Raw genomic sequence first — 20,991 nt, forward strand, 5'->3', positions numbered from 1 at the left:
TCTTATCCACCCTTTTTCTCTCTCCTCCATGTTTATACAAAAACCAGCAGGTGTACAGTATGCGATAATACGTTTGCTAAGACCCTCCATCAGAAGGAGAACACATTAAAACACACCTCTGCTCTCTTATCATTAATTCACCAAAGCTTGTCTGTGACAAGTTCAGTTGACATTGCAGCTCATATTTCATTCACACAGGCTTGAAGAGCGAGCACCTGCCAGGAGCTGTTAATACCTCGTGGGGAAAAATAAAGGAGAGAAAGGAGAAACGCAGGCATCCACGCAACTTAACATGACAATCAGGGAGGGATTAATACTTGATAATTAACCCCAACAACTGAAGATAAAGAGCTCGTGAGGAAATTCCTCCGTTTAAACGTTGCAACAAAAGAAATTAAGAGTATGAATTTGAATATGAATACAGCTGGCACATCTTCAGGGTGCCACGACCCTCATTACAAGTGAACTGACCCTTCCTCAGGCAGATTCCCATCGTGTGTTCTGGAGAAATAACAAATAATACCTTCGGAGTTTGATGGAGCTGAGGCTGCACATGGCTCTTTCTGCTAATGCACAGCCTCTATGCATAACAACCCCCAGCTTATGATACATTCATCATCTGTTACATATTCAAAACATCTCACTCCAGCCGGTTATGATGATCGCTAATGTTCCACGCATCATTGACGAAACATGAAAAAAAGAAAAACGTAATCAAAGATAATTTATTCCAGTTGCAGGCACAGGTCACGTGAATGTTAAAGACCCCATAATTGAATATGGAGCCTTTCTGTTCAAAATACACAGCAGATGCAAAGTGTGGGGCTCATATAAATATATCCATACATTCGCTAATTAAATATTCTGTCAATAGGTAAGTTTTAGTGCAAACAAAGAGGCGACATACAACAATGAGGACACTATGCTTGGGAGTCCAGAGCAGAGATGGGTATCTTTCTGGGCTGTATTGATAAGATCAATGCAACCTGAGCACGGCTATTAAATGTCTAATGTGTTTTGGAACTTGTAGATGCTATGACAGTGAGGGCATTAACAGAGAGAGAGAGGGAGAGAGAGGGGGAGAGAGAGAGAGAGAGAGAGAGAGAGAGAGAGAGAGAGAGAGAGAGAGATGCCCTGCCAAGTGCAACAGAGCGTCAGCGAAAAGAGCTCTCTGAAAGATATCAGGTTTGGCCAGAAGGGGCTTCAGTCCGCAATACAATGCACATCAGCAAAGTAAGGGGAAAAAAAGTATGAATTGAAAAGAAACATTTAAAGAGAACAGAGAATTATGTTTTTTTTAAGGTTTTCAGAGTCAGCAGAGGAGAAAGAAATCAAAAAACACAAAAAAATAGAAACCTGGTTGGAAAGTTAAAGGTCCCCTATTTTAGAAAGCAAGATTTCCACATCTTATTTTATTAGAAACCAGGCCTGGGTCTTACAAATATAGTGAAAGTATCAAAGCTCTTAATCAACAGAGAAGTGCACACAGCCTGTATTCAGAAACTGTCTCTTAAATGAGCTCTCAGGGCTTCCATAGATTTGTGATGTCACCATGAAACAAGCACCGCCCACCCCATGTCTCTGGTTTGGCCTTCATCTGGTTGGTAACATGTTAGAAATTATTTCACTTGCCTAGAATGGTATTTTCAACCTATTTGTTTACAAAGATAATCAGTATATTGGGATCGTAGGCAAAGAAAATAAGTCACATGAACCACTGACTTAAAAACTGTCCTAATTGGAGATTTCCTGCTGATCGATTCATTGATTCAGTGTTTTCTCTGCAGTCGAAGCCTAATACAGCTTTTTTTAGTTCTCCGTGCCACAGTCCTCCAGTGTTGTCCAAAAACTGTGCATTCCACATACACCATGGTGCTGCTATAAATACCGACAAGAAAAGCAAATATAAACGGATCTGTGGCTGGAAACAGTCCCACTATTTATTCCTGTTTCAGCCACATTTGGCATCTGCAGCTGGTTTAGTTATTTACTGAGCATATTCTTTAATGACTCTGCTTTTAGACAAGTTTCCAATGATGATGGATGAACTCAGAAGTTCTCACTAGTAAAAGTAAAAGTCGTATTAAAATGTGTACCCGATCGGCAGTTAAATAAAGGTAGAGTACAAGAAGTAAAAGTACACAATATGCAAAACTACCCATTTCGGATTGATGTATATTATATAACTGTGAATTGAAGCATTGATGTGCTCGTCACTTTAATGTTGCAGCTGGTAAAGGTGGAACTCATCCAATTACTTTATATAGTGCTGGGTAGACTTTAATAATACATCATCATTTACATGAATATATGTTATATCTGAATCTGTAAAGTGAAAAAGCTATGGTGCATTATAAGGTACAATATTTGCCTCTGAGTTGTACCTGAACGTTGTACCTAATTATAGTACTTATGTAAATGTACTTAATTACACTGCCAGTTTGTTCTTTTCCTTGAATTTTTAGGACTTTGTTAGAAAAGATTAATACAATCTGTCTCATCCTTCATAATTTTCTGTTCTTTATTTCTCACTAAGTGGAAAATCTTGATCTTTTTTTATTTACAGCTTCCACAGTCATTTCTCAGTGTCAGATCCACTGATGGATCTCCGTCCAAACACCATTTAGTCCAGTGGTTCAACCTGTCACCTCAAACTAAACACACACCATCTACTCGAACATCTCTCTGAGAATCATCGACTGCCGCTGAGATACCGCTCTCCTCTGAATCCTCTTTTTTTCTTTTTTGTGTTACATAATCGGCCTATTTATTTTTATGTTTATATTGTTGTACCTGCAGCGGAGCACTTTCAGACGTCCTCACGCTGGAATCGTGTAGGCACACATTTAAAAACCAGAGGCTCTCAGGCTTTTGTGGAGACAGAATAACCTCATTTCACTCAACTGAATTATCTCTAAAATATCTAATAATGAAATCCAGGAGGTACAGAAAACTGCTGGTGTACTCTCATTTTGAATAAGAGTTACCTCTTTGCAATTTCGTCTTGCCTCCCCCACTCTCTCCCTCCTCCTCTCCCTCCCTCTCTCTCTCTCTCTCTCCCTCCCTCCCTCCATCCTCCCTCTCTTCATCCAACTCTATTGCGCTCTTTTCATTGCCCAGCTCACGTATTGAATCTGCCTGATGAAAACAGATCTCACTGCAGCACCACAATAGAATGGCTGATGCAGGAAAGATGAACCCTAATGGATTTTTTTTTTTTTCTTCAATGTGCTCAAGATTGAATATAAGGCCTGACCTCCAGATGTAGTGGATCCATTTCAACAGCAGATATATTGTTTATAGTGAAGACACAGAAATGCATAGACACACTTGGACACACACTTACAGTACAATGTCAACAGCAGCCGCAGCCGCAGCAGCAAAAGACCACTTCTATCTACATACTACAGCACTCACACTCTATCTTTTAACCACCAAAACAGTCTCCATTTGGAATTAACCCTTGTTATTTATCTATAAATGTCAAGTGAGGTATTCAAAATGATAGCATCTCATGTTTGAACTGCAGAGTTTGCTTAATTACTTTGCTCAGCAGACTGTGTCAAGGTGAGGCACCGATTTAATAGACACTCCGCTCTCAGCACAAATGAACCTCTGCTACGGTTTGGTAGTTTCGCCGGGGAGACTATTTGATTTAGAAATTTCTGAGTTTGCTTTATATGCTGCTTTCGTTTTTTCTTTTTTTTCTTTTTTTTTAGCAGTGGAGTTGAAGCACAGCGCTGAAAAAGAACCTCCTATATGGCCGAGCTGCTTCTCTCCCAGCCTGTTCGAAAACATTGAATTATCTTTAAATATCAAGATCTGCGAGGTTTACTTGCAAAAAACATCATTTTTAAAAGCTTTATTTATTTCAACATGTTTGCTTTTGTGTCTCCGCCTCGATGTAAACACCGGCAGCGTATCCTTTAAATGTATGTGGATCGTAGGCCAGCCGAACATTTCAAATCTCATGCATTTTTATCACACGACCTGCAGCATTCAATCTGTTAAAACCACCGACTCTGGTCCTCGGTAGCAGTAACAAATATCCTGAGTGCCGAGCGAAACACTGGCCAATCAACCACTGTCTCCACGGTAAAGGTCATGACCGAAATGTGAAATGAATATCAAGATAAATGACACATGAATCCAATATGTAGCCCGGCATATTCCAACATTATATATAATATATAGTATGTTATATTTCAGATGTTTATCAAGTTATATTTGGACTATTTGCTGACTGTTTGTCCTGATCTCTATAATAAATACCGCTTGACATTGAAATGAATCTATGTATTTAATGTATATGAATATATTCTCTTTTCTTAAAGGACGCTGCTGACTTGTTAATCCACGATAAGACTAAAAAAAAGGACAATATAAAACATACTATAATATATTATTAACTGCATAGTGGTGATCTATAAAATTCCCCAGAAAGGCGCAGCTGCGGAGCGAAGCCATTTCTGTATGTGTTTACGATATCAGTCAATATCAAGTAAAGTATGAAGCTGTGAAATTCTGACCTTTAAACCCTAGAACACAAAAATCTTTGCATATGTTATGACCATTACTCGAGGGATTGCCCATCTATAAAAATCCTCCACATCTGTGCATATTTCAAAGGGATATTAAATATTTGACACTATCTTATGCAAATGTTAAATGAAAACTATTCAGTAAATAAAAACTACATTATTTACATTTTACTTCCTAAGCAGGATCCAAAAAAACAGGCATTGATTAAAACCCAGCTTAAATGCTAACCAACTGTATGACTGCTAACTAGAAGGGCTTTGCTTTTTTGCAGCCTTTACATTATGTTCTCCTCACATACGCTGCACATACATCATTTGTTGTAATAGAAATCTCCTCCATTTCCTGCAGTTCTCATGAATGCAATTATAGCTTGGAGATGCTAATTTGCGGAGGAGCAGGTCTGTGCGGAGCTGAGGGAGTAATCAGCGCGTATTCATGTTGGAAGGCTTGACGGACTGACTGATGCGCGCTGTCGAGGTAGATATGATGCTGATGGATTTGCCCACAATCCTTTTCTCCATGCATCACGGCTGACATGGGGACCACTGAGAAAAATCATTCAGTTCCCCACTTAGCCGCCGTCTTCATTTCTCGATTTCTTTCTCAGAAGGTGTATCGTGTTAGAAATCTGTGGTTTCTATAGGTTTCTACCTTCAAATTGCTGTTCTGGATTATCTGCAATGTCGAGGAAATCATTTCAAAAAGCCTATTTTATCCAATCTTTAGTCATTAGATATGTTCCGCCCTAAATTGCAACCCAGTTTCTGCCTCATTGTTTGTGCTTGTAAACACATGAGGCAAAAAAAAGTTTCTCAGATAGAAAAAGAATGACTCCTTCAAAGTCTTAGAGGGGTTTAGTTTGAGTCCTAATTTTTTACTGTAATCATGAGTTTTAATTTCTTGACTTCTGGTCCCACAGCGCCGCCATATAAACCGCTCAGTCCACAAAACGCTACTCACCGAGGGCATTTGGCTGGAAACGAGGTGGCCGTCCTGCGCCAGCATGTTCGACATCATGAGTGTGGGCAGCTCTGGGTAGGAATACGGGTTGATGAGCCCATTGTGTTGCAGCGAGTGGCAGAGGTAGCCTGTAGAGTCGTGCTCCATCAGGTGAAGAAGAGGGGGCTCCGGGTGGTTCGGTGGAGTGATGGGGGGGATCTCGTAGTCCTCGTCCCCATTTCCGCCGCCGCCACCTCCGCCTCCTCCCCCGCCGCCGCCACTCTGACCTGTGTAGCTCTGAGGAGAGAAGAAAGTGAGAAAGGTTGGGTTAGATGAAGTTGTGTTTATAATTCGACCCACAGCTGATTTCTATATGGCTCTAGTCCATATGGAAACATTGTTGGGAATAGTGTTGGTGCCAAGATCTATTCATTTCCTGCTTATGCCAAACAGTTTAACTGGAGCACTTCCAGGGGATACAACTCCCAGTTGTATCGTTGGCATCACACAACAGGAGCAAATACATAACAAAATATAGCTACTTGATAAAAAGTCAACACCAGCCTTAAAAAAGTATAGCGAAGTCAATTAAAACTCAAAACATTCATTTTTGCAAGAAACATCCAATTAACAAAATTAAAATGAATTTGTGTCTTCTCCAATAATTGACAATTATTTGAAGTGTATTCTAACTTTTTGTATCGTCCCATCTGCTAACATGAAGGAGGCGGGGTTTATGACGTCAATTGCAGCCGACCACCAGGGGGCAATCCGTTGTCCTCCATCTTTGTATACAATCTATGGGTAAACATGGAAGGGGACATGGAGGATATTGTTCAGTTTTTATTTAATGGGAATTTAAAGTGGTAAAAAAGAACCTGTCCAGATATTTAACCATTAAGAAAGATACTTGATGTCTATTGTTGAATAGTGCTGAGTCGTTTCTCAATGCTCATCCTGTTTTGTGTAGCTTGTTGTTTATATTGTTTATTTAACTGCAGCAAAGCAGCTAAAAGCTCTTTGGCTAAAAACTGTCGACAGTTAAATCACTGCCAGGAACCAACAAACTGTTCTTCTGCACTGAGCTCCGTTAAAAGTTATGTGTCATTGTTGAAACAGAACGACAAACGTTTAAAATGGATCACTGTTAAAGCCACGCTGTAAGTGCAATGATACACTTTGACTCTGTTTTATGTTGTGGCGTTTGCCTCCAATATTTTCTCATATCAGGACACCTTGTTGCTTCAGTGTTAGATAAGACAAAAGAGCACTCTAGGATATTTATGGCAGAGAAGCTCCAAACGACAGCTGTACTAACTACTGTTTGCTTCATCTGTTCAAAAAGTAAAAGGCAAGATTTAGAAACGCTCAGATATCCTGACCTCCACTGCTTCGGTTTGTCAGGAGCTGATTCATGAAACCTTCGGCACAAACAAACTTCTACAACACTCGATGTCAATATCATGTGTAAGGGAAATGTAACATTTTGACCACAATATGTTCATGTTAATTTCCCCTTTGATTGATCATGATTGAATCGCATACAATGTAACCTTGATCATGCTGTATCCTGTACAACTGAATGAATCTTGGCCTGATTGCTTTAACTAAGGCATTGTTGCCTTGATGTCATCAGAAGATCCTGACCTTTGACTTGGTAACAACCCCAACCAGAGTGGGAGGGATGAGCCAAATGTATAAAGGCAAAGAACTGCTTCCCATCGGTGTGCATATTACAAACTAACCTTTGTCGTATGCACCATGCTCTGAGCATTAAAGTGTGACAATACTGTAAGAGAATTGTGTCTCGGTCCTCGTTGTCAAAGTGGGATTGCAGAAATTGCCACGACACATGTTACAAATCCACTGACAGGATTAATCCTTAAACAATAACCGTTCTGAGGCACAAGATAGACGAGACGAAGAGTCATTTGTTAAACTGTGTTCGCCTCTTGTCGTCTGAGGTTTTCAGTTTCCTGCTATTCTTCTTAAAGCTTTGTAATCTATTTAAATTCCGATCTGTCGTTTTTGTTAGCCGATAGGTGTAATTTTCTTTCAAGTGTTCAACGTCTCATTTCAGAACAAAAACCTCGGTGTTCAGTGATCTGTAATGACGACGAGCGTCAAGCCTCTGCATTCGGCTGCTGTTACGCTAACACAGTGAGTCCAATCAGATCAGAGTTCTGCACAGAAGAAAAGAAAAATAGCAGGGAAATCCAACGGGGGGAATGAAAAGCAATTTTGTCTGAGACGATCCAACTTGACTCCCATTGTAATGACTGAGTCAAATTAATCATCACAAATAATATTCTGGTGTCAGCCATTCAAGGGTTTTTTAATAGAAGTTTTATGATTCATGTCTCGCGGTATACATCAAACAGTCACTTCGGCAACATTTCTGAAATCAATTCAATATCATCTTTGTGTAGGCTGTCATCCTCGGGAGCCGAGTGGTCATTTATCTCTCAAACAGATACTTTTAGAAAATAAGGGGCAAGGGGAGATGGAGGAGAGGAGAAAGGATACAGGGCACATTTATTCTCCCTTGTTTCCCTCAGCCCTGTTTCACTATAAATGTTGGTGTAAAGATGTTTTTGTGTGTAAATCAAAAGTTTGTTAATATTTTTAATGATAACAATCATCATATCTTTACTAATTTGTAAGGCACTTCTCAAAATAACATAAAAAAGATAAAAGTATGTTTTAAGCTTCGATTTAAAGGAAGCTACTCACTCACAGAGGAAGATTTATTCATGATAAATAAGCATTTTTCCGCTGCTTAAAATAAAAAACCTCCATCCTCATTAGAAAACGTTAACAGTGTAGATTTAGTTGCAGTCAAATGTTGGCGGAATAAGCTTTTTGTTTGCATGTGGGTCACAGATTTGGGCCTTTATGTGCGTTGTAAATTACATTTTTTCAGCTTTCAGCAGTATTAAAACGTGTCCTTTTAAATGAATATCAATCACAGGCTGTAAATGCAATGAGAGAAATTACATTCAGCTTCAATTCCTGCAACCCCCTCTTTAATTCAACCACAAAAGAGGACGTTAGCAATGTTTTATTGTGAAGCAAGAATGCAGACACACAGACTCAGCATTAACGCCTCACTTTCATCTTCCTACACTTTACAGCAGATGAAAAAAACAGACGTGCGATCGCCTCAGTTTGATCCACTCTGTCCTGATTTCGCCTCGGAGTCCGTTGACATTCATTTTCTGGACTCTGTTTTGAAGACAGAGGTTTTTTTTGTAAACCTGTGGGGATCCGTGTTATTGTTTGGTCTAATGGACAAGAAAACGAACATTTCCTGAGATTCAATTTCCCTCATAATTGTTGGAAGGAAACTAAATTGTCTGCTGTAAACACTGGAGCCCATTGTGCGAGGCCAAGCCCAGCCACCCCGGACCCCCCTGCGTGTGTCCTCGTAGCCCTGTGCGTCGCTGTCATATCGTCGCGGCTGCGGGTGACCACTGTGTAATCTAAATCCCGCCACGCTTAGTCATCATCGAGCATGTTCATCAACCCTTTTTTTTGTTTGCTCGGTTTATAAATATATATCCAAGCTACAGAAACATTTTCTCTGTGTCGTCCGTCGCTTCTGATCGCGCGGAGGGGACGAGAGCTGAGTGTGTGTCATGTGTTAGATTGCTGTGAAGGCTCATCCAGTGCCCTTGATGATAAAATGTAAATACCAAGGACGTTCCCAGTTGGATTGTGGCAAGATAAATTATTCATACGCCTCTTTTCAGAATGAGATTGCATGTACAGAACCACATGTACACTCTGGCTAATGTATACTCTTTCCTCCTTTAAAAGTAAAATCCAAACAAAGACAATGTATTTGATGGATTGTACGGACCAGCGTGTGTCCTAGTATGGAATTGGCTTTTCAAACAAAAGCCTGCTCTTCTTGCTTTTCTTTTCTTTTTTCTTTCTCCTATGAGGTTCTCGTCATTGGTTTACTCGCAACAGTCCAGGCAACACTCCCACCAAAAGGCTGCGTGACACAGATTCTATTTTCTCACTGAAAAATCCTTTATTTTCCTCCTCTGATCAATACCGCACACTATAGGGAACATTATTTCCAATACGCAGTATGCTCGGTCTGCACAGCGAGCGAAACACAATCTGTAACATTTTAATTAAGAGACAGATCTCCCCACTGTAAGTGTTACATACCAGCACACCTTTCATTTGAAAGAAACAGATGAATAGACAGTTGGTCTGGGACTGAGAGAGAAAATAACATTGATTGGGGAGCTTTCCAGCGTGTTTTTTTTTTTTATTTGGCACAGATCTCCGCCTCCCTCTGTAACACTGCCTGAGTATCCGAGGCCTTCTGGAGACGATAACGACTGTGGCTAATGGCTCATTATCTGTACATTCTTCTTCTTATTAGAATATTGTGATGCCTGGAGAAATCTGGCGTTAGGACATAACCCAATTTATAAGAAATTTCATATTATTCATTCTATTAAAGGCTTGGCTGCCAAATATCATTTGCAATAATCCTTTTTCGTGTTATTTCCCTCTTAGCATTTGTAAAACACGGCTCGATTCTTGCCATATTGTTGTAATTAGAACTGAATTGACCACTAAAGAATATATTATTGATTATCGATTAATGATTGTAGGCATTATTCAACCACATTTTCTGCTTCAGTCTTTCTAAATGTGAGGATTTTCTGCTTTTATAATCACTGTGTATTGAGTATTTTGAGAGATGTTAATGTTGTTTGTTGGACTAAACGAGCAATTAAATTTTCTATCAGCTTGGCGTATTGGAATTAAACATTATTTCACACTTTTCCGACATTTTACGCACCAAACAGTTCATTGATTTGCAGATGAAATGAACGATTAGCTGCAGCTCTTCTTTTGCTGCTTTCTTAGTTTAACGTCATTTGACAAACATTATTTTGACAGGTGGCCCACACTCACACACACTCACACACACACACACATTTCCTATTACAAATAATCGTGCATGACATCACGCCGCACACGCCACGTGCTCGTGTGCCACGCAGATGCAGACCAGTTTGGATTCCACCCAAGTCAGCGTTTGTTTTCGGGGGAGAGGGCGGGGCCGACAGCTCCGAGACACACGATGACAGATCTGCCTTACTCCTAATGTGCACTTATCTGCCTATTGGAGAGCTTTGTCACAGTGGTGATTTATGCTTCAAGTCCAACACACACACACACACACACACACACACACACACACACACACACACACACACACACACACACACACACACACACACACACACACACACTACCACTTCCATCACCTCCGACACTCCTGGTTCCAACACCTTCCTGTGCGGCGCTCGGCACACACAGACAAAGTTGGGCCGCGTTATCTCCCCTCTCCACGCAGTCCGGTTTGCAAGGAGAACGTGGAGAATTTGAGAGAATCATCTATTTTCATTCACTCCGCCATCGTTCTCCCAGAGGAAGATTACACTGTATATTTATGAATGATCCTGTTTACCAGTGTACACACACAGCTCTTGTTTTAACGTAACAGCGGAGGCAAATAGTGCCTGTCAGACTCCACAGATCTCTTACTAATCTGAACAGCATGAGCCGTGCTGCTATTTCTGTTTATTGGAGTGTTTGTTTTTGGTACTCCTCCTTTTTCTTCCTCCCTTTCCTCTTTCTCTCTCTCTCTCTCCATCCATCCATCTCTTTCCATCAGCTCGGGCTTAATTAAAGCCATACCCGTTCTTCTGCTACAATATCATGTCAGAGGGTATCAACACACCACAAAGCCTTCAGCCCCAAAGCGAGGGGAGGGGGGGGCGAGAGGGCTGGAGATCCAGTTACAGCCACCCTACACCTCCTCTCTCCTCTTCCTCCCTTGGCTGACCCAACCCCGGCCGTGGCCTGTACCTTCACAGTACCCGTGCAGTTCTGGTCGCTGCTACACATCCCCAGATCGCCCCTCCACCCCCTGCCCACCCATCCCTCTGTCATCTCATCCCTCTGTAAAACAGCCCAGCTGCATTATTTATCCGTCACTATGTTACTGTTTGGAAATCATGAAAAGGGGGCGGCGGGGATGGGGGGGATGCTGAACCCCTGTGTACTCGGTTTCTGTCCGCTGAATGAATGGTATGGGAGGGTGGGAAGAGAGAGAGGTGGCAGGGGGGAGAGAGAGAGAGAGAGAGAGCTGGGGAGGAAGCGAAGGGGTGAGATGGATGAAAATTATTGTCAAAGACACTTTTTTTTCTTCTCGAGGGGAATAAAATCCAGCTGCTATCTCTCCAGCACCGGCCACAGCTATGTGAGGAGAAATGATTCTGCTCTGTGACGAAGATGCTTTTTATATTTGTCATTACAAGAAGGCAAATATGGAGAGAATAATTAACGTGAGCCCCAACTGTCCGAAGTCCAAAGACACAAATGGCCCCTTTCACCCGAGACACTGAGCTGATTACTAACTAACCTCCCATTGACTAAAAACAGCCTTTCTAATTGGGTATATTTCCCCCCTTTTCTTTTATGTTTCCTTCCCTTCCTCTCCCCCGTGTATCCCGTTCCCTACGCTCGTCTCACTTGTCAGTCAAGGTCAGGGGGTCATCCTCATCTGATCGCGTGTCAGAGCAGATTAGAATCAGAGCTTTTGTGCCATGTCATATTTCATTATGCATTTGACTCATCTCGCAGGTCAATGGGTCAGTGTGATTTGATTGGATGACAGAAATGATATAATTTGTGTTTAACCCTAGGCTGTATGAGGCTCTGAGTGGCGTACTAATGCATTTTGCAAAGACGGGGCAGGCCCTCTCCACAAGCGACTAATTTGAAGTGGCACACCACAGAGTTGAAGGAGAGCCAGAGCTATTGCACAACATGCTGAGGTTATAAGGGAGGCTTTATCAAATAATAAACACAACCTCCCTTGTGCCTCCATTTCTGTCTGTCTCTCGCACGCTTTCGCTGCACTCTGCAAACTGATGCAAGTACCCAGGCGTTAACTGCCTTTCCTGCGTATAATACATTACTTTTACCCTCCATTTTTTCTTTCTTTATCAATTTGATTCCCTGGAAATGTGTCACAGATCCTCCTCTCTCTTGTTTTTCTATTTCTCTCTCTCGGTGTGTGTGTGTGTGTGTCTCTGTTTCTTCCTCGCTGTCTAATAGCACTTGATTTTGGCTAGAGAGGAAGCTAATGGAGAAGCGCTGTCAGCAACAACAACAACAACCACATTGTTATTGCGGAACATTTATGTGGGACAAAACATCTAAATAGATCCAGAGTGAAAATAGAAACCGAAAAACAACTGGGTTAATATTTAAAAGTGGAACAACAACAGGTTTTATTGTTTAATAAATAATCATCTATTGACATTATATTCTCTGCACCGTTTATGCACAGGAGGAGTGCGGGACCTTTACGGCACTAATGATATGCAGATGCTGCCCGGTGTCGGTGAAAATTCAACTGCGATCTCCACTAATGCGGTCGGAAAACAAACCACGGGTGCACAAGATAGCTCAGGTTTCCCAATAGTCATCCCGAGCGATTGTGATGGCTATGTTGATACTGCTGTGGGTGACGGGGGAGCGAGGATGAGGGGCGGGAGGGTGGATGGCGTATATAAAATGGAGAGGAAGGAGCAGAAAAGAAGGTGGGGGGAGAGATGACTCCAACGTTTCAAATGAGGACCATAATCAAACTTATTGCCTGACAGGATGAATCTAGGATTACAACGTTACAGTGGCAGACATACAGTGTTATTCCCAGTCCCCTCTGTCTCTTCTGCTCAGTGCGGCCATGTCTCCTGGAGAGGGAGGCCCTTGTAACTCCGCTCATCAGCGCACCACTGTCTGTTCTGCGCGGCTTAACAACGAGCCACCGCTACTGCTGACATGACAAAAAAAAAAAAAGCTGCCCAGAGATTCGACAAGGCCCCCAAAAAAAAGAAAAAGCCGCCCGTCAACGTTTTTTTTAAATTTTCCGTGACTCTTCAGTTATCTATACTTTTCCTTCAGTCACTGTCAAATCATTATTAGCATGCGGACAATGGTGCTTCTGTGTCTGAATGACAAAAACTAATTATTGTTATAAGAACAAGTAAATGGACAAAAAGAAGCAGCACAATAAAGGGCTGGTGGATCTGTACCGACTGACTCTAACAACGTTGACAATAACAAAGGGAGCGCTGATGGCGCAGTCATTCAAACAAACGTGCATTATTCTGAGAATTGTTAGGATCCTGTCACCCACAAATAACTCTGCTCTACACCAGGGGAAGGAGGGTGTGAAGTGCACGTGGCTGGGGATAGTGCATGTACATCTGTGTGCCAGTGTGTGTGTGTGTCGTTTAATGTGTTGGCTAAATGTGCACAAAACTGGGAGTGTGAGTGTTATACCTATTGAAACCTTCAGTGCACATCTTTACGTACGTCGGATTTTCTTTTTAAAACAAAAAACAACTTTAAGAGACTGTCTGTTCTCTCTCAGTGTGTGTGTGTGTGTGTGTGTGTGTGTGTGTGTGTGTGTGTGTGTGTGTGTGTGTGTGTGTGTGTGTGTGTGTGTGTGTGTGCGGTGTCAGTGTGTTCTTAAGTGTCTCCCCTCCCTGGTTCGGAGTCAATGAGGCTGTGCATTGGAGGCTGGCACAGCTGGTGGGAGCGGGAGACTAACATCTGGACCCTCGTACTCTCGGTGCCATTGTTAATAAGAGGCTGGTGGGGAATGGAGGGGAGTGGAGGAGACAGCTCTCCAGCGTCAATGAACCTCCCTGTCTCTCACTAGAGCTCTGAACTGCAACTCATACTTGATGCAATACAGAGAGTGTCCACAGAGCGGGCTCCACCATCGCAGCATATCTACAACTATGTTGGAGTTACATCCCAACAAGTGCAGGGAAATGGGCAACATTTCTGTTATTTTAAGCAGTGGTAGGAACGTTGGTCTGTCAATCAGACAATTTGTCAGACTTTTATTGACATCCTATGAATGACTCAACGTTGACTCAATGAATCTTGGTGCGGACAATTAGTATCATGTCTGTACTCTAAATGGTTTTGTACTTTCATTTGACCAAATACCTTCACTATGAACGATATTCCCATAAGGCTAATTTATGCTCGATGCCAGATCTGGAAATGGGCGGAGCCTTCTGTCCGTACTCTGCGTTAACTTTGTCAGTATTTCTGCACGTCTTCCGAAAGCTAACGGATACGGACGAAACAGACGACACCGGGCGGCACCACAGGGAATCTTGAAGGGCAGTGTAGCCAATACTTCGAGCGACACAACTATAATACAAAAGGAAGAAATTTATCATGGACAAACAGCCGCTTCTGCCTTTTTCTTAACATTATCACAATTCCTCCACCATCTGCAAGTGCTGCCCTCTATTGGATGTATTGCTGAACAACCAACAACGTAAAGAACGCATGGAATATGTGGGTAGTGACGGTTAGATCGTTTGAAACGGACATAATTCTTTTCATATACAATTGTAGCATAAGTGAGCCTTTTACTACTGTTAATTCAAATACAAATACCTGCTAGGTGGCTTCACCAGCATCGAGGCAAGTAAGGCACAGGCAGCCCTGAATAAATTACTTCCACTTGTCTATTTCTAGTTCTGTATTGTCTAACCTATGTTCCTCTGGATGATAAAAAACCGACACACAAATATACAAGTGTAATGTACAATTATACTGTAAAAGCAATTTGCTAAAGGCTTTGTACCAATATCTTAGCCGTGCATCACTTAACCAGTTTAATAAGAAATATTATATCACCTCATTTCAACTTTCTCTGAGCAGAGGAAATAAGTCTACATGGATTGATGTCGGCTCAGGGTTTTATACCTTGAAGATACAGCATCAATAATTAACCAAGTACTTTTGCTCGCGGATCTTAATTCAATGGATCATTTTCTTCTCTAATGACTCCTTTTCCCAGCTATGAAGGAAAAGCTGTCAAATGCAAACTTTTATTTTGTGTAAAAGAACATCTCTGTGGCCGTGAGAAGGCTAAACAGAGACAGGCCATTTTGTTTCTCTTATATTAGTCTGGCATGGGATCTGGCACAAGAGCGAGTGTTTGGTCTCTCATCATTCTCTCCAGTGGGGTGAAAGGCCTAGACAAACACATTAAGGTTGCCATTAGTTTCATCTGATCACCTGGGGCAACAGGGGGATGGACAGCTTGGCAGCGAGAGGGCCTTACACAAATATACAGCTGTGCATTTATACATGGTGCCATGTCAGATGAGTATTTCAAACAGAGGGCTTTTAAAACGGGGCGAGAGCATGCGAGGAGAGTGAGGTGGGGTGGGGGGGGGTTCCAAATGACTGTAAAAAGGCCACGGGGAGAGAGCTTTCCATCTTTCTGCTGCCGCGACAAATATGCCTGCACATCTTTTTGCTTTGTCTCCGCACCCTGCTTCGTCAGCGAACAGCTATAGAAATATTTTGGCAGGCTGCTCTTTGTTTTCATTTTCACAAAAGATGGAGGGAGGGAACGAGCGCGAGAGAGGGACAGACAGGGAGAGAGAGACGGAGAAAGAGAGGGGAAGGGGCAGGTGGGAGAGGCACTGGGTAGGAAAGGTGAAGCGATATCAGAGGTTTGGGGAGCATTGGAGAAAAGGATGATGAGGAGAAGAGTGGTGGGAGAGAGCGGGGAGACAGAAAGGGGGAGTTGCGGAATAGGTGAGGTGGAAGAAGAAGTGGAGAATACCTGGTGGGAAGAGGCCAGGGGGACATGTAGGTGAGACAAACCAGGTGAGGTGGCATGAACAGGGGAACAGGCGAGGGATTGGGAGGATTGGGGTGACGAGTAGAGGGTGAGTCGAAAAGTGGGCATATCAATAGGAAGAGGGGGAGGAAGGTGGAAGTGTAGAGAGGGAGAAGACCCCAGCTCCAATCTAAACAGCGGGAGGAAGCTGTAAATCAGACTAATGCGGCTGAGTTGTAATTCAGACCAGCAGGGCCAGGGCGCTGGCGCGGGGACCCCGAACGGCGGGAGTCCACAAAACGCCGCCGTAAGGCTTTAATCAGCGCACCGATCCGAAGATACTGTCTCCCCCAATCAGCAGGCTTCCTGTCAGTCACACACGGCTGAACCTGACCAATCATGCTCCTCCAAAGGCCCAGACATGCTGGCTGGGCTTTGGGCCGCAGCCAAACAAGAGAATTACTCATCTAAACTGGAGAGGTGGAATGGGCCTTTAATTCAGAGCGTAGAGGGACGAGGTGATAGATTTGTCAAAGGTTGGACATAAAAGACTGCGGGATCGTGTTCTACAATGGTTCATCAGAAACATATGGGGGAAAGATGAGAGAGACCAGGGAGGACGACTTAATCATATTCATCAGACTGGAGTTAGTGGAAGTTTAGGATATAAAACCGCGGACCGTGTTAAAATCTGTTAATGTGAGCTCTTACACAACGACATCTTTCATTTGAAAACATTTAAAAGACTTCATTATGAGATCATTCTGTCAATATGTCTCATAAACTTAATAATAACCACATCTGTTGGCTGCCATATGAAAAAAAACTAAAACATTTTCCATCGATCTGCGATCTGTTGCTGCTTCTCTGTGTCTCACAGATCTGCCGCTGGCGAGCAAACACCTCCCTAATTAGGATTACAACACCCAAGAGGGACCAAGCGTAATAATCCCCGCCAGCAACGACTTACAGCGTAATAACTGAGATGAGAAATGGCATCAAAACTTACCGTTAAAGCAGCAATTCTACTCGCAAACATGTAAAACAGGCGGACAAACTTTCAAAACCACTCGTTACCAGACGCTGCCTTTTCATACCTGCATTTTACTAAAAGGGGAAGGAGGGCAATGCATTAACTTAAAAGTGAGCGGAAAATGCAAATGCGGTCCACTTTATCGTCGGGCATTCAAACGGACCCTTTCAACTCGGCAATCCATAATATTTCAGCTTTGATGCTCGGGAAATGGCCGCGGCTCAGAGGTAACGCCGAGCTGGATTCTGCTCCGCTCGTGGTGAGACTAGTGTGACTGGCTGGGCTAAACACACACTGTGCATGTTAAAACCACATGCAGCGTCTTGGCAGCAAAGACGCTACAGCGGCAGCCAATCAATAAAACCTTGTTACGCTAATTGCAAGATCATAATCTCCGTTCCTACTTCTGCTGAATATCCAAACAGTCACTCCATTAGCCGAATTATTCCCCCGTGCAGCTTTCTCCATCTCTCTTTCCACCGACCCCCTTTTCCATTTCTTCCTCGTGTTCTTTTTTTTCCCTGTGACATATTTCTCTCAAACAGCAGTTCTGCTAAATGAATTCATAAGTCAGGGAGAGAGAGCGAGAGAGAGAGAGATCAAAGCAAAGCATTGTCAAGGTAAAGTGCTGATGAAGTATACTGTTTCCTTTGGTTTGCAGCGGGGCTATGAGAAGGCATCTCCACATGCAGTGCGCTATCTTTGATCGCATCGCTCTCCACTGCTCTAAGTGTTTGCAAGAGAAATCCCACTTCAGGTGACGGTCAAATAAAACCTTTATTACCAGGTGCTCTTCCACTTCTTCATTGTGGAGATTTGGTTCCGAGTGCGAGCACCTTGGAGTTGGTTACCGTTTTTCGTCATTGTTGCCACGATAATGGTGAGTGGCCCACGGGGGCAGACTAAGAGCTTGTTGATGCCAAGACCGGGATCTGTGACCTTGTCATTAAATCACTAACACTTTGTCACTCCGCTGGGGGGGGGAGAGAGAGACCAGAGGAAACACTACAGAGAGCTGCGCAGGGTCAGACTATGATGCTCATGGGAACATCGATACGACAATGGCACTGACCCTGTTTCCTTGTGACTCATCACGGGCTCAAACCCATCTGAGCATCTAAAGCATCCCACCTTTAGATGCAGTTACTAGGTCAGGGCCACGCTTACGCGTGCACCCTATGTATATATATATATTTTAAAAAGTATTGATATAGGTGAGCCAGATTAAATAGAGCAATTACATGGAGGTGGAAGACATCTGAGCACTGAGAAAAAACACTTTCACACAGTGTGGAGGTGGAACCGCTGACCCAAATGCATTTAAATGCAATTGGGGTGTTTTTGACTCTCTCTCTCTCTATCTGTGTGTGTGTGTGTGTGTGTGTGTGTATAAACGCATTTACTGTTTCTTTATTTAATTTAGGTGTAACTTAAACCAAACACCCAATCCAATGAAACATGCTTTCTTGCATATGATATGTATTACATATATATTGCAATATTATGAAAGAAACCTCTCAACTTTATCTACTTGTCTGAACAGGAAATTATTTAACACATGCTGATTGCTGCAGTTTGACGAGGCAATGCAGTGTGAATAAAGTAAAGCAATCAGTATGCATACTAAAAATGCAGAGAATGCTGTTGATGAACAGTATTCTCACTCAATGCAAAAGCAATGTAGGGGTGGCAAATAGCCGTGTCAGATTTCAAACCAGAATGGCACACCATAGAGAGCATACCTCCGCCAAGACCCACACAACTACATTTAAATTCACTAAATCCAGACCTATATTTGGATCGAAACCAAATTTCACACATATTTATCTGTCCCCTAAGCATGCCGGATTTTTTCAAATCAAAATCCCTGAATTATTTTCTTAGGAATCATGAAAATTTAGAAAAATCTCGTCAAAGAAAGTGATAAAAGCATTCCTGGATGCACTACCTGATCAATACTTTTATGGGTTCTTCCCTGACCGATACCGCATCCTTCCATCAATTTGTTCCAGTAGCATTTTGATTAAAAATCCTGTTAACTAACAGCCAGACACACAAAACCGACTCTCCTTGGCAGAGGTATGGCAGTGAAACAGCTTCAGAAACATCTCAGATAAAAAAAGAACTGAACACACAGTGTCTTTGTGAAGTTTAATTAGCAGTTAGTTTGCCAGTTAATTAGACATGTGACGATACCAGTTTTGCCTCTATAAAATGTTAAGTATGTTAATTTCTTGAAAGCAAAAACAGTTTTTACACGTTGGTTTTTATTATAGATATAGATTTAGTGGACATTAGTTTTGCCTGCCTGTTTCACCACCAACAAACAATAACATCACCCTAAAAAAATCTAGCATTATTACCACTTTGTGACATTTCCATTATCAACGAACAAAAAACAACTTAAAATTGGGTTGTGGAATCTGCAAAGGAGATGCACAACATGGAGTTTTTTGCTTTATCTCCCATATTTTGTTGTAGTAGAATGTGTCCACCCTTAAGGCCCTCTCTGATTCCAGCTGTCAGAGGCGGGGAGAGGCTAAACTTGGTGAAGCAGAGAATAGAGCACGGCACATGTCAAATATGAAGGCATCTTGAGTAAACAAAGTCTAACACAGAGCAAAGCAAAAATCCTCTCTCATCGCATCACAGTGTTTCATGCTATTTCCCACTCCCCGTCTCTCCTGCCTCCTTGATCCCTACCTTTCCCCCCACCTCGCTCTCTGTGTGCAACATTTGCAGTATTTTATCTGTCCCCCAGTTAAGTCGGCGGAAAACGCTGCGCACATCAGCACGACTTGAAATCAGTCAATCAGCACTGCAGTGAAAACTTCATGTGCTGAATAAAATTGAGCAATAAAAAGCTGTTGTTCTTCAAAAAATTTTCAGACCGCCAAGTATCTGCATGTGACGTCTGTCAGATAACAGCGCTGTCCCACTGAAAACCACTGTGTGACAGACATATTTGCTGTCAGAGATATGTGAATAAACGTTAGGAATCTTGTACACGCCGCAGCACAAGCAGCTCTGTGTCTCATTCTGGGCCTCGAGCCATCGTCTAACAAACCAGAGCGTTAAGAAATAAAGCAAAGCAGCCAATGCAACAGAAACAGAAGTACTGTAGCCTATGGGTCGTTTCTAATAATTGCAATTGACAGGGACAAATTCCCTGCTCCCCTGTGTATGTCAGATGGGCTTATTCCCAAACTCCACAAATCCCTCTGTCCAAACACAACCATATGGTCTCCCAGTTGTTCACAACCAGCTGTGCTGCAGTGTATCTGCTGCGGCTGCCATGTTCTGTGGAAGAGCACCGACTCCCCCTCCATTCAAACTTCATAAATCCTTTGTAATGAGGCCAAAACTCACTCAGAGCGAAGCAGCGTTTTCTGCTCAGCTTTAGAAGAGCACAGGGTAAGATTGCATGATTGGAATATAGCGAGATTTTAATTTCCCGATGGCAGAGTTAGCTTAATGTCAGATCAGAGGAACAAGGTCCAAGCACTTGTGGAATCGGTTTCTCTTTTTCTGGTGTAGGTGCTCAGACTTTCATTTACAAGGAATACATTTCACTCTTTCATTAGTTCTTTGCCGACTTTTGATGACAGGCTTCAGGAATAAATAACTTCTTTGTTATCAAATATCTAGAATTTCCTCGTTTTGCCAAAACTGAAAAAGGATAATTATTTATTCCTGTGTGAGATTTCTAATGTGTTGAGATAATTCCTTTCTAGCCGGTGGCTTGAGAATGAGTGTCTGAATCATT

General features: G+C 42.4%; 1 protein-coding gene across 4 annotated transcripts in view; it reads right to left on the minus strand.

Annotated features, from left to right (window-relative positions):
- tox2 (TOX high mobility group box family member 2) overlaps window positions 1-20,991 on the minus strand; it is a 111,153-nt gene that overhangs the window by 22,698 nt on the left and 67,464 nt on the right. For all 4 annotated transcript variants that reach the window (XM_035153053.2, XM_035153052.2, XM_035153054.2 and 1 more), the window contains one exon: window positions 5,503-5,778. In XM_035153053.2, the coding sequence (XP_035008944.1) occupies window positions 5,503-5,778 (276 nt within the window). The remainder of the gene's footprint in view (window positions 1-5,502; window positions 5,779-20,991) is intronic.

The sequence above is a fragment of the Hippoglossus stenolepis genome, chromosome 3 (assembly GCF_022539355.2).
Source record: "Hippoglossus stenolepis isolate QCI-W04-F060 chromosome 3, HSTE1.2, whole genome shotgun sequence".
Lineage (NCBI taxonomy): Eukaryota > Metazoa > Chordata > Actinopteri > Pleuronectiformes > Pleuronectidae > Hippoglossus > Hippoglossus stenolepis.